Below are 10,479 nucleotides of genomic sequence, written 5' to 3' on the forward strand. Positions count from 1 at the left end.
CGTGAGGCGATGGGAGGGGCCGGAGAAGCCCCGCCCGCCCAGGGCCCCCCAGTGTCCCCCCAGTGTCCCCCAGTACAGCCCCAGTGCCCCCCGAGTGCCCCCCAGTGCCCCCAGTACAGCCCCCAGTACAGCCCCAGTGCCCCCCGAGTGCCCCCCAGTGCCCCCAGTGCAGCCCCAGTGCCCCCCCGAGTGCCCCCCCAGTGTCCCCCAGTGCCCCCAGTACAGCCGCAGTGCCTCCCAGTGCCCCCCCAGTGCTCCCCAGTACAGCCCAAATGCCTCCCAGTGCCCTCCCCAGTGCCTCCCAGTAACCCCCAGAGCCCCACAGTGTCCTCCAGTTCCCTCCAGTGACTCCCCAGTTACCCCCAGTGTCCCCCACTGCTCCCCAGTTCCCCCCAGTGTCCCCCAGTGCCCCCAGTACAGCCCCAGTGCCTCCCAGTGTCCCCCAGTGCTCCCCAGTACAGCCCCAGTTCCTCCCAGTAACCCCCAGAGCCCCACAGTTCCCCCCAGCTCCCCCCAGTGACTCCCCAATTACCCCCAGTGTCCCCCACTGCTCCCCAGTTACCCCCAATGTCCTCCCCCTGCTCCCCAGTTCCCCCCAGCTCCCCCCAGTGACTCCCCAGTTCCCCCCAGTGTCCCCCACTGCTCCCCAGTTCCCCCCAGTGGCTCCCCAGTGCCTCCAGGGCTCCGTCAGTGCCTCCCCAGTGCCACCCGCCCCCCCCGGTGCCACCTGTGTCCCCCTCCCCTGCTGCCAGGAGGGGACAGCCGGGACAAGGACAGCCGGGAAGAGCAGGAGGCTGTTCGCAGGGGCTGGAGCCCGTTCCGGGGGACACCGCACCATTCCCGGCGGCCGGAGCCATTCCCGGGGGACAGGAGCCCATGGCCGGTATAAGGAGTTTGTTCCCGGGGGCAGGATGTCATTCTCAGTGGGACATGACAACATTCCCGGCGGGCAGGAGCCATTCCCGGGGAGCACAAGCCCGTTCCTGGTAGTCAGGAGCCCGTTCCTGGAGGCTTTGCTCCCGAGGACAGGAGCCGGTTCCTGAGGGCAGGATGTCATTCCCAGTGGGACATGAAGCCATTTCGGGGGACTGGAGCTTATTCCCAGGAGCAGGAGCTCATTCCCGGGAGGCAGGAGCCCATTCCCAGGTGCTGGAGCCCGTTCCCAGGGCAAGATTTTGTTCCCGGGGGTAGGATGTCATTCCCGGGGGCTGGAGTTTGTTCCCAGAGGACTGAAGCCCATTCCCGGGGGCTGGAGTTTGTTCCCGGGGAGCAGGAGCCGCTCCCGGCAGCCCATGACGCCATTCCCGGGGTCTCTCCCTCCATCCCATTCCAGCCCCTCCTCCCGGGCCCCGCGGGGTGGGGGGGGGGTCACCCGCGGGGCCGTCCCGGGGGCGGATTTGGGGGCAGATCCCAGGAAATCGGCTCATGCCAGCCCGACGCCAGCGGCCCGTGGATCCGTGAGGCCGTTCCCGGCGGGATGAGGCTCCCGGTGTCCCTGTGGCTGCCGCTGGCCCTGGGGGTGGCCGCGGTGGCCGCGGTGGCCGCGGGCCAGTCCCCGCTCCAGCGGCGCGTGGTCCGGGATGTGCTGGAATATTTCCACGGGCGCAGCAACGTGCATTTCCTCTTCAAGGAGCGGGAGGTGGACGGGGTCATCGAGCGGGTGAGTAACGGGATTCGGGACCGGGAACCCGTATTTGGGCGCCGGGATGGCCACAGGAATGGGGAGGGGTCGGGGAGGGGCGCGGGTGTCCCAGAGGGAGTGGGGGGGGGGGGGACGGAGTGTCCAGGAGGGAGCAGGCAGTGGAAGCGGTCATCGAGGGGGGGAGCAGGGGTTGGGATTGGGATCTGGGATTGGGGGGTCACGATGGCCACGAGAACAGCGAGGGGGTCAGGGTAGGTGTCCTGCAGGGAGCAGGTGGTGAACGGGGTCATCGAGCAAGGGAGCAACAGGATTCGGGATCGGGGTTTGGGGCTCAGGATCCGGGATCACCATGGGAATGGGGAGGGTGTTGGGGTGTCCCAGCAGGAGCAGAGAGAAGGTTGAAGAGGGGATTGGGGTGTCCCAGAGGGAATGGGGAGCAGGTCGGGGTGTCCCCGAAGGAATGGGAGATGGACAGGGTCATCAAGCAGGCGAGTTTGGGATTTGGGATTCGGGGTTCAGGATTGGGATCCGGGATGGCCACAGGAATGGGGAGGGGCTCGGGGTGTCCCGAAGGGAACAGGCGGGCACTGGGGTGTCCGGGGGTGCCCCGGGATCGGCCCTGCTGGCCAGGCTGAGCTCGGTTATTCATTAACGGATCCGAGCTGATCCCAGTGCCTCCCGGAGCAGGTCCATCCCGGGGTGCCCCTGGATCACTGTCCCGAGTCTGGAAAGGGCCAGGACTCCAGGGACCCCCCACTTTGGGCCACTTGCCCATCTCGGAGCCACCCTGGGGTCATTCCTGGGCTGGGTTTACTGGAGGTTCTCTGGGATTCAGGATCCCTCCCATGGTTCAGGGTCCCTCCTGGGATTTGTGGTTCCTATGGAGGCTTTGGGGTCCCTCTCAGGGGTTGGCGTCTGTGGGGTTCAGGGTGTCCCCCAGGATTTGGGGTCCCTCTGGGGGTGCTTGAGTCACTCCTGCGGTTTGGGGTCTTCCCGGGGGCTGTATTTCCTTGGGAATCTGTGGGGTTTGGGAGTCCCTCCAGAGGCCAGGATCCCTCCGGGGGATTCCGGGGCCCTGCCACACCCTCCCACCCCCCGTTCCCACAGGAGGACCCCTCGGGGACGTTCGTGCAGCTCCGGCTGGGCCTGGCACAGACGGCATGTCGGAAGCGAGCGCCGCAGCGGCACTGCCGGGTGCTGGAGAGCCGGGTGAGGGGGGACCCTGGCGACGTGTCCTGGGGGTGTCCCTCCTCCCCTGGGGCACATCCCAGGGAGCTCCCATCTCCCTTGGGCCCATCCTGGAGTGTCGCCCCCTCCCTCAGGACACATTCCAAGGTGTCCCTCTCCCTTGGGCCACATCCCCACTCCCTTGGGGCATATCCTGGGGTGTCCCCCCTCCCTTGTGGCACATCCTGTTCCCCCATAGGGCCCCATCCCTTAGGCCCATCCCTGGGTGTCCCCTCTCCCTTGGGTCCCATCCCAGGGGTCACACGGCCCCTCAGCCTCCCCCAGGCCCCCTTTCCCCCACCATGCTGCCATGGGTGTCAGGGTGGGACAGAAGGGACGGTGGTTGGTGCCGAGGGGTCTGCAGGGGTCCCGGGAGTGACATCCCGCCATGTCCCCAGCGGAGGCCAACCTGCCTGGCCTGCTACAAGTTTGACACCAGCGACGTCCCCAAAGTGCTGGACAAGTACCACAACTGCGGCTCCAGCCACCACCTGGCGGCCAAGGTGAGGTGTCCCCAGTGCCCCCCAGTGCCCCCGGTGTCCCCCCGTGTCCCCGCCCGGTGCCAGCCCCTGCTGTGCCCACAGGAGATCCGGCAGCGGGACGAAGCCGAGTGCCGGGCGGTGGAGGAGGCCGGGAAAGGTGGGGACCTGCTGTACCTGCCCGGAATGTTCGCCTTCTCCCGGGGGCTGCCAGCCTAGGTGAGTACGGGGACACCGCTGGGGACACCCCGGGATGGGGACATGGCTGGAAGAGCCCCCCGGGATGGGGGGGGACAGGGGGACAGAGGGATCCCTCACAGCCCCGACTCCGTGCCCCCTTTCCAGGCACCACGGCACCGATGGACGCTGCCACGGCAGTCCCGGCCTCCCCCGCTTGTCACCCCCCAGCACAGTGTGACCAAGGAGGGTCCTGGACGTGTCCCCCCCTCCCACCTGTCCCCGCTCCCCAGTAAACCCAGCGCTGGCTCCGCTGTCACGGCTCTTATTCCCCCCTGGCACCACCCATGTCACCCCCCACCCGTTGTTCCCGGGATGAGGGATGGGGACATGGTGGGTGGGGAGTGGGCTCCATGTCACCACTGCCTGTGTCACCTGTTGTCCCCAGGGGTGAAAGATAGGGAAATGGTGGGTGCAGGCTGAGCAGTGCAGAGACCCCTGAGGCTTCAGGACACAGGGACGCTGGAGGGTGGGACACTTTTAATGCACGGTGCCACCATGTCCCCTGTCCCCGAGATGTGAGATGTCCCACGGCTCCTCTGGTGTTCCCTGGGGATCCTGTGCTGGGCTGTGGTGGCAGTGGGGGTCTCCCAGCCCAGTTTTGGGGGTCCTGTGGCTCAGAAGATGAAGGTGCTGGGCTGTGGTGACACTGGGGAGGTGCCATAGTCCTGGGTGGGCTGTGGTGGCTCTGGGGGTACCCTGGTTTCAGTGTGGAGGTCCCACAGCTCAGAAGATGAAGGAGATGGGCTTGGGGTGGCTCTGGGGGTCTCACGGCGACAGTGTGGGCTCTGAGGGTTTTCCTGGATCCATTTTTGGGGTCCCATGGCTAACAAAATGAAGAAGTTGGGATGTGGTGGCACTGACCAGGTCTCCTAGACCTGCTTTTGGGCCCTCACAGTTCAGAAGATGAAGGAGCTGGGCTGGGGATGGCTCTGGGGGTCTCCCGGCCCTGGTTTTGGGGTCCCACAGCTCAGGCTCTGGGGGTTCTCCTGGGTCCATTTTTAGGGTCCTGTGGCTCAGATGATGAAGGCTTTGGGCTGTGGTGGCTTTGGGGGTTCTCCAGTCCCATCTTTGGGGTCCCACAGCTCAGACCACAAAGCCTCCAGGCTGTGGCACCTCCGGGGGGTCTCCTGGCCGTGCCAGGGTCTCTGGTACCTCCGGACACCCCCAGCCCTGCCGCGCTCAGAAGCCGAAGTTGCCGTGGTGGCGGCGGCCGAGCGCACGCTGGGCCTGGGCGATGGAGTCGTCGGCGCGGCGGCCGAGCTCGCGGCACTCGCGCAGGGCCTGGCCCAGTTGCCGCGTGGCCTCCTCCAGCACGGCGCTGCGGCGCGGCGGCCGCGGCTCCCAGAACCCGGCCTGCACCCACGGCTGCGGCGGCTCCGCGGGCGCGGCCGGCGCGGCCTCGGCGTCCAGCGCGGCGTCCAGCTCGCCGCACAGGCGGAACAGCTCGCTGCCGCGGCCGGCCACGCGCTGCCCGTCGATGGCCTTGAGGCCGGGCAGCATGGCGGCCAGCGCGGCGCGGTAGGCGGGCGTGGCGCACACGGGGTTGCCCAGGTTGCCCAGCGGGTCCCGCAGCCGCAGGCTCTCCAGGTGCCGCAGCCCCTGCAGGCAGCGCAGCTGGCGAAGGCTGCGCAGGCGGTTCCCGGCCAGGTTGAGCTGGCGCAGGCTGCGGCAGCCCCGCAGCGGCTCCACGCTGGCCACGCGGTTGCCGGCCAGGTTGAGCACGGCCAGGGCGCGCAGCGTGGCCAGCGGCGCCAGCCCCGCGATGGCGTTGCCGGACAGGTCCAGCCACTCCAGGTTGGAGCAGTCGGCCAGGCAGCCCAGGTGGGCGATGCCGCGGCCGCGCAGCCGCAGCAGGAGGATGGACTCCAGCGAGAACTCGCCCGTGGTGGCCTTGAGCAGCGCCGGCGTCACCCGCACCCCGGAGCCGTCATCCTCTTCCTCCTCCTCCTCCTCCTCCTCCTCCTCCTCCTCATCCTCCTCGGACGCCTCCGACACCTCCGGCTCCGGCGCCTCCTCCCTGCGCCCCTCCATCCCCGCGGGGAGGTCCTGGGGGCACAAAGGGGCTGGGGGTGGCACTGGGGAACCCGCCGGGGCGGCCCGTGGGGTACCCTGGGGTATGGGGACACGTGTGGTGTGTGAGTGGGGCACAGGGACACCCATGGGGCACATCTGGGGGGAACAGGGGACATATGTGAGGGGGTGTGGAGCACAAAATGTGGGGCACATCTAGGGGTGTCACGTCCTCCTCCCCACGCCCCTCGCATCCCCGAAAGGAGTCCTGAGCAGGGAAAGGGGTTCGGAGTGGCATTGGGGAACGTCTCTGGGGGACACGGTGGCTATGGGATGGTCTGGGGTGTGGGGACACGTGTGGAACCCATCTGGGGGTAAACTGGGGTGCAGGGACATGTGTGGGACACATCTGGGGGGGTCTTGGGGGTGTGAGGACACGTGTAGGACCCTAAGGCCATTGGGTGGTCAGGGGACAAGCATGGGGGACATCTGAGAGGAACCTGGGACACAGGAACAGGTCCAGAGCCCATGGAGAGCCCCCAGACCCCCAACACCCCCAGACCCACCCTGTTCCATCCGCCGGTGCCCTCAAGCCTCCCCGTTCCCCCCGTCGGTACCCCCATTACAACCCCAGACCGCCCATTTCCCTCGCACCCAGCCCCCCGATCTCAGACCCCCCCCCCCCGTTCCCTCCCCCGGTGCTCCCAGACCTTTCTGTGGCCCCCCCCCGGTGCCCTCGTGACCCGCCCCGAGCCCCCCCATTCCACCGGCCCCTCCCCGCCCCCCGGTGCCCCCCAGGTCCCCCCCAAATCCCCCAAACCCCGCTCCCGCCCCCCCCCCGCTCTCACCGCACGGCGGCTCCCGGCCGTCCCCGAGGCCCCGCCCCCCGTTGCCATGGGGACGAGGCCACGCCCACCGCCCAGACCACGCCCCGCCTGGTGGGGCGAGTGCCCGCCCCGGCCACGCCCCCTCCTCTGTGGCCCCGCCCCCCGGTCCGTCTGCCCGCCCCGAGATCCCCCCAGGGTCCCCCAAAAGTTCCATAAAAACGGCTTTATTGGCAGCAGTTCGGCTTCATTCCCGCTGTCTCCTGGCCACGGCAGCGCCGCAGGGGGGAGATCCCCTCCTGTCCCCGGGCTGGGGTCCCCCCGCGTCCCCCACACCGACCCCGGCACCGGGGCTTTGCAGCGCCACCGGCCACGACGCTCTGGCGGCCGCTCCTGCGCCACTGCCGGTGGGAGAACGGGCCGGGATCCTGTGGGATCCCCCTGCCGGGGCCCCCAGTGCATCCCGGCACATCCCGGCTCTCAGGATGTGGCACCGGAACATCCCGGCATCTTCCGGCACATCCCAGTGCTGGGGACTCGCCACCGGCACTGCTGGAGGCACTGGCACATCCCGGCACACCCCGTGCAGGGTGCCGAGGATGCAGCACTGGCAGCTACTGGGTTCCCTGGCACATCCCAGTGCCAGGACTCACCGCCGGCAGCCATCAGGGCCCGTGGCACCTCCCAGCACATCCTGGCATCTCCGGGTACATCGCAGTGCCAAGGATTCACCACTGGCATCTGCTGGGGCCCCGGTACCTCCTGGCGTTCAGGGGCAGAGGGTGGGGGGCTCTGGCCAGCTCAGCTGGGACCCAGTGACGCTGGTGCCAGTGGCAGCGGTGGCTGTGCCCATCCCCGTGCCAGTGCTGGCCGTGCCCGTCCCTGTGCCCATCCCGGTGCCGGTGCCGTGGGTGCGCTCGTGGCGCTCCAGGTGAGTTTTGCGGGTGAAACCACGGCCGCAGCGGGTGCAGCGGTGGGGCCGCAGCCCCGTGTGCACGGCCTGGTGCCGGCCCAGGTTCGTCTTGGAGCTGAAACGGCGGCCGCAGCGGGCGCAGGCGTGGGGCCGGGTGCCCGAGTGCACCAGCAGGTGCCGCGCCAGGTGCGCCTTGCGCCCGAAGCCGCGCCCGCACTGAGGGCAGGTGAAGGGGCGCTGGGCTTGGGGCACCTGCGGCGGCTGTGGGGGGTCCTGGGCACAGCCGTGGCCACATTTGGCACTGGGCACCTCTGGCCGGTGCTGGTGGTCTTGGGCACCGGGCACTTGCGGGGGCTGCAGGAGGGGCTGGGCGTCCTGGGAACAGCCGTGGCTGCAGTTGGCACTGGGCACCTCTGACAGGAGCTGGGGGTCCTGCACGAAGGGGCGCTCGGCCCTGGGCACCTGTGATGGGTGCTGGGGATCCTGGGCTCCGGGCTCCTGTGGGGGCTGCAGGGGGTGCTGGGGGTCCTGGGCACACGTGGCACAGCTGAGGGCTCGGCTCTCCAGGTGCTGCCACAGCTGTGACGCCGAGTTCGGCCTCCAGGTGAGGCTCGTCCCGCACTGGGGGCAAATGAGCAGCTTCTCCTCAGCAGGGACATCCCCGTCCCCATCCTGGTGTCCATCCAGGTGTCCATTTCCAGCTCCTGGCATCGGTCCCGTGTGCAGCCGCAGGTGCGACGCCGGGTTCTGCTTCCAGGTGAGGCTCATCTCCCCCGCCGGGCACGGCAGCGGCTTCTCCTCGGCGGGGCCGTCCCCGCGTCCCTCCCCGTCCCCATCGCGGTGTCCGTGGCCCAGCGCGGGGTCCCCGTGCAGGCGCAGGTGCCGCAGGAGATGCTGGCGGTGGGCGAAGCGGCGGGGGCAGCGCGGGCAGGGGTGCGGGCGCTCCCCGGTGTGGGTGCGCAGGTGCCGGTCCAGGTGGGTTTTCTTGCGGAAGCGGCGGGCGCAGCGCGGGCAGGGGTAGGGCCGCTCGCCGGTGTGCGTGCGCAGGTGGGAGCGCAGGTGGATGCGCTGCCGGAAGCGGCGGCCGCAGTGCGGGCACGGGAAGGGCCGCTCGCCCGTGTGCACCCGCAGGTGCCGCGTCAGGTGCGCCTTCTTCCCGAAGGCCTTCCCGCACTGCGGGCAGCAGAACGGGCGCGGGCCGGGCTGGGAGCAGCGCCCGCACCCGCCGGGGCCGGGGCTCATCCCCGCGCCGATGCCGGGGACGCCGGGGACGATCCCGATGCCGGCGCCAACGCCGATCCCGACGCCGTCCAGGGGCGGCCCCGGCCCCCAGGCCGGCAGCACCCCGTATCCCAGCTCCTCCGGGCACGGCTCCTCCGCTTTGCAGGCGCCAGCGCACCCCGGTGTCCCGGCGGGATCGGGGGGAATGGCGCCAGGCAGGGGCTGCGGAGCCAGTGGGGCCTCAGCCCCGGTCCCGGCTGCCCCTGCCCAGGCCTCGTCCTCATCCTCCTCCTCCACCTTCACCTTCCGCACCAGCCACTGCCCTGCAGGGACACGGGGGGGGCGGTGCCAACGCCAGCATGTCCTGAGACAGCCACTGGCACCAGGGCATGGTAACTGTCACCCAAGGACCTGGAGCTGCCACCGGCAGTCATGGTGACCATCAAGGCCAATGGCACCAGGGACACGGTGACCATCAATTTAAGGACCTGGCACAGTCACTGGCCCTGGGGACATGGTGACTATCCCCCAAGGACCCAGCACTGCCACCAGCTCCAGGACGGGGTGACGATGACCGTGTGGCCCCAGCGTTCCCGGGAGATGCCTGGTAGTGCCGGTGTCACCACTGTGTCCCTCACCTGAGCTGTGGAGCTCTGGGTCCCCTGGATTGTCCCCGTCACCCTCGGGAGTCACCTCTGCCTTGGGAACCACCAGCCACTCTGGGGGGACAAAGAGGCACAGACAGGTCCCTCCCCGGCTCAGGGGTGGCCCCGAGCACCCCGGGACCCCGCGGTCCCCACCCGAGACCACCCGGAATCCCCCAGTCCCCACCTGAGCCGGCGCATCCCGGTGCTTCCATCTCCTCCGGCTCCGTCTCGGCCACGGGGAGACCTGCCGTGGGGGGGGGGGGGGGGGCCGGGTGAGCCCCCCAGACCCGAACTAGGGCCCCCCTGCACAGCCGGGGGGGTTCGGGATCCGCCGGCCCCCCGGGCACATACCCCGGGCACGGTGGGGGTGACCGCTCTCCTGCCTGGGGGGTTCCGGGGGGGTCTGGAGGGGTTCGGGGGGAATCCAGGGGGGATTCAGGAGGGTCAGGCAGGGTTCGCAGGGATCCGGGGGAGTCTCGTGGGGGTCTGGGTGGTCCGCGGGGTACCCGTGGAATGGTGTTCCCGTCCTGCTCCCCCAGCAGTTCACGGCCACCCCACCCCCTTTCTCCGTCCCCCCTGGACCCCCCCGTACCCCCACCCAAGCCCTTTTCGCACCCCCAGCCCCCTCTGGGCCCCCCCACTGTGCCCCAGGCCCCTCAGTCCCCCTTCGTCCCCCCCCAAACGGTTTTTGTTCCCCCCACTGTCCCCTCCGTGCCCCCCCTTCCCTTCCCGTCCCCACCCTCCCATCCTGCCCCTCCCCCCCCCGGTCCCCTCGCCCTTCCTGCCCCTCCCGAGCCCGATCCCGGTCGCGATCCCGGTCGCGATCCCGGTCCGGTCTCGGTCCCGCCCGTACCTGTGGCCTCGGGGCTGCCCCGGCCCCACCGGCTCCGCCGCCGCCGCCACCGCGCCCCGCCCCCCGCGGTGGCCGCCGGTCCCCCCGCCCCGCCGGGACCGCCCCCCGTGTCCGCACTCCCCGGGTCCCCCCCGGGTCCCCCCTCGTCCCCATGTCCTCCACCCCAGTGCCGTACCGGGTGTCCCCCTTGGAGGGACACGGACACGGACACGGACACGGACACGGACACGGCTGGGTCGGGGACAGGATGGGGGGGGGGCATGGGGGCACGGGACAGGGACACGAGGACAGAGGGGGACTTGGGGACACACAGGAGACATGGCGAGAACAACGGGCCAGGACACGGGATCGAAACGGGGACATGAGGGACACGGGCAGGAGCGGGCTGGGGGGACACGGGGCCGGGAGATGAGGGCACAGGAG

General features: G+C 70.0%; 3 protein-coding genes across 4 annotated transcripts; 1 reads left to right on the forward strand and 2 right to left on the reverse strand.

Annotated features, from left to right (window-relative positions):
• Positions 1-1,399: 1,399 nt before the first annotated feature.
• On the forward strand, positions 1,400-3,839 carry RARRES2 (retinoic acid receptor responder 2). Its single transcript, XM_048303009.1, has 5 exons — positions 1,400-1,660; positions 2,750-2,851; positions 3,268-3,372; positions 3,454-3,567; positions 3,694-3,839. The coding sequence occupies exons 1-4, from the start codon at positions 1,478-1,480 to the stop codon at positions 3,565-3,567; spliced, it is 504 nt and encodes a 167-aa protein (XP_048158966.1). The 5' UTR covers positions 1,400-1,477; the 3' UTR covers positions 3,694-3,839.
• Positions 3,840-4,048: 209 nt separating this feature from the next.
• On the reverse strand, positions 4,049-6,505 carry LRRC61 (leucine rich repeat containing 61). Its single transcript, XM_048302768.1, has 2 exons — positions 6,447-6,505; positions 4,049-5,634 (listed from the first exon to the last, which is right to left on the reverse strand). Exons 1-2 carry the CDS (start codon positions 6,492-6,494, stop codon positions 4,768-4,770), a joined length of 915 nt encoding a protein of 304 aa, XP_048158725.1. The 5' UTR covers positions 6,495-6,505; the 3' UTR covers positions 4,049-4,767.
• Positions 6,506-6,633: 128 nt separating this feature from the next.
• On the reverse strand, positions 6,634-10,093 carry ZNF467 (zinc finger protein 467). 2 transcript variants are annotated; one of them, XM_048301377.1, is made up of 4 exons: positions 10,057-10,093; positions 9,388-9,447; positions 9,195-9,275; positions 6,634-8,879 (listed from the first exon to the last, which is right to left on the reverse strand). In XM_048301377.1, the coding sequence occupies exons 2-4, from the start codon at positions 9,413-9,415 to the stop codon at positions 7,192-7,194; spliced, it is 1,797 nt and encodes a 598-aa protein (XP_048157334.1). In that variant the 5' UTR covers positions 9,416-9,447; positions 10,057-10,093; the 3' UTR covers positions 6,634-7,191. The 2 variants fall into 2 exon arrangements, with proteins under 2 accessions (XP_048157334.1, XP_048157416.1); XM_048301459.1 differs by lacking the exon at positions 10,057-10,093 and adding an exon at positions 9,555-9,784.
• Positions 10,094-10,479: the final 386 nt, after the last annotated feature.

The sequence above is a fragment of the Corvus hawaiiensis genome, chromosome 1, assembly GCF_020740725.1.
Source record: "Corvus hawaiiensis isolate bCorHaw1 chromosome 1, bCorHaw1.pri.cur, whole genome shotgun sequence".
Taxonomy (NCBI): Eukaryota; Metazoa; Chordata; class Aves; order Passeriformes; family Corvidae; genus Corvus; species Corvus hawaiiensis.

Coding starts and splice junctions, on each gene's coding strand:
- RARRES2 (XM_048303009.1), top strand. CDS start 1,478: ATGAGGCTCCCGGTGTCCCTGTGGCTGCCGCTGGCCCTGGGGGTGGCC. Junction 1,661..2,749: donor TGGACGGGGTCATCGAGCGG/GTGAGTAACGGG, acceptor CCGTTCCCACAG/GAGGACCCCTCGGGGACGTT. Junction 3,373..3,453: donor GCCACCACCTGGCGGCCAAG/GTGAGGTGTCCC, acceptor CTGTGCCCACAG/GAGATCCGGCAGCGGGACGA.
- LRRC61 (XM_048302768.1), bottom strand. CDS start 6,494: ATGGCAACGGGGGGCGGGGCCTCGGGGACGGCCGGGAGCCGCCGTGCG. Junction 5,635..6,446: donor CGGCCGGGAGCCGCCGTGCG/GTGAGAGCGGGG, acceptor TTGTGCCCCCAG/GACCTCCCCGCGGGGATGGA.
- ZNF467 (XM_048301377.1), bottom strand. CDS start 9,415: ATGGAAGCACCGGGATGCGCCGGCTCAG. Junction 9,276..9,387: donor ACCGGGATGCGCCGGCTCAG/GTGGGGACTGGG, acceptor TTGTCCCCCCAG/AGTGGCTGGTGGTTCCCAAG. Junction 8,880..9,194: donor CCCAGAGCTCCACAGCTCAG/GTGAGGGACACA, acceptor GTGTCCCTGCAG/GGCAGTGGCTGGTGCGGAAG.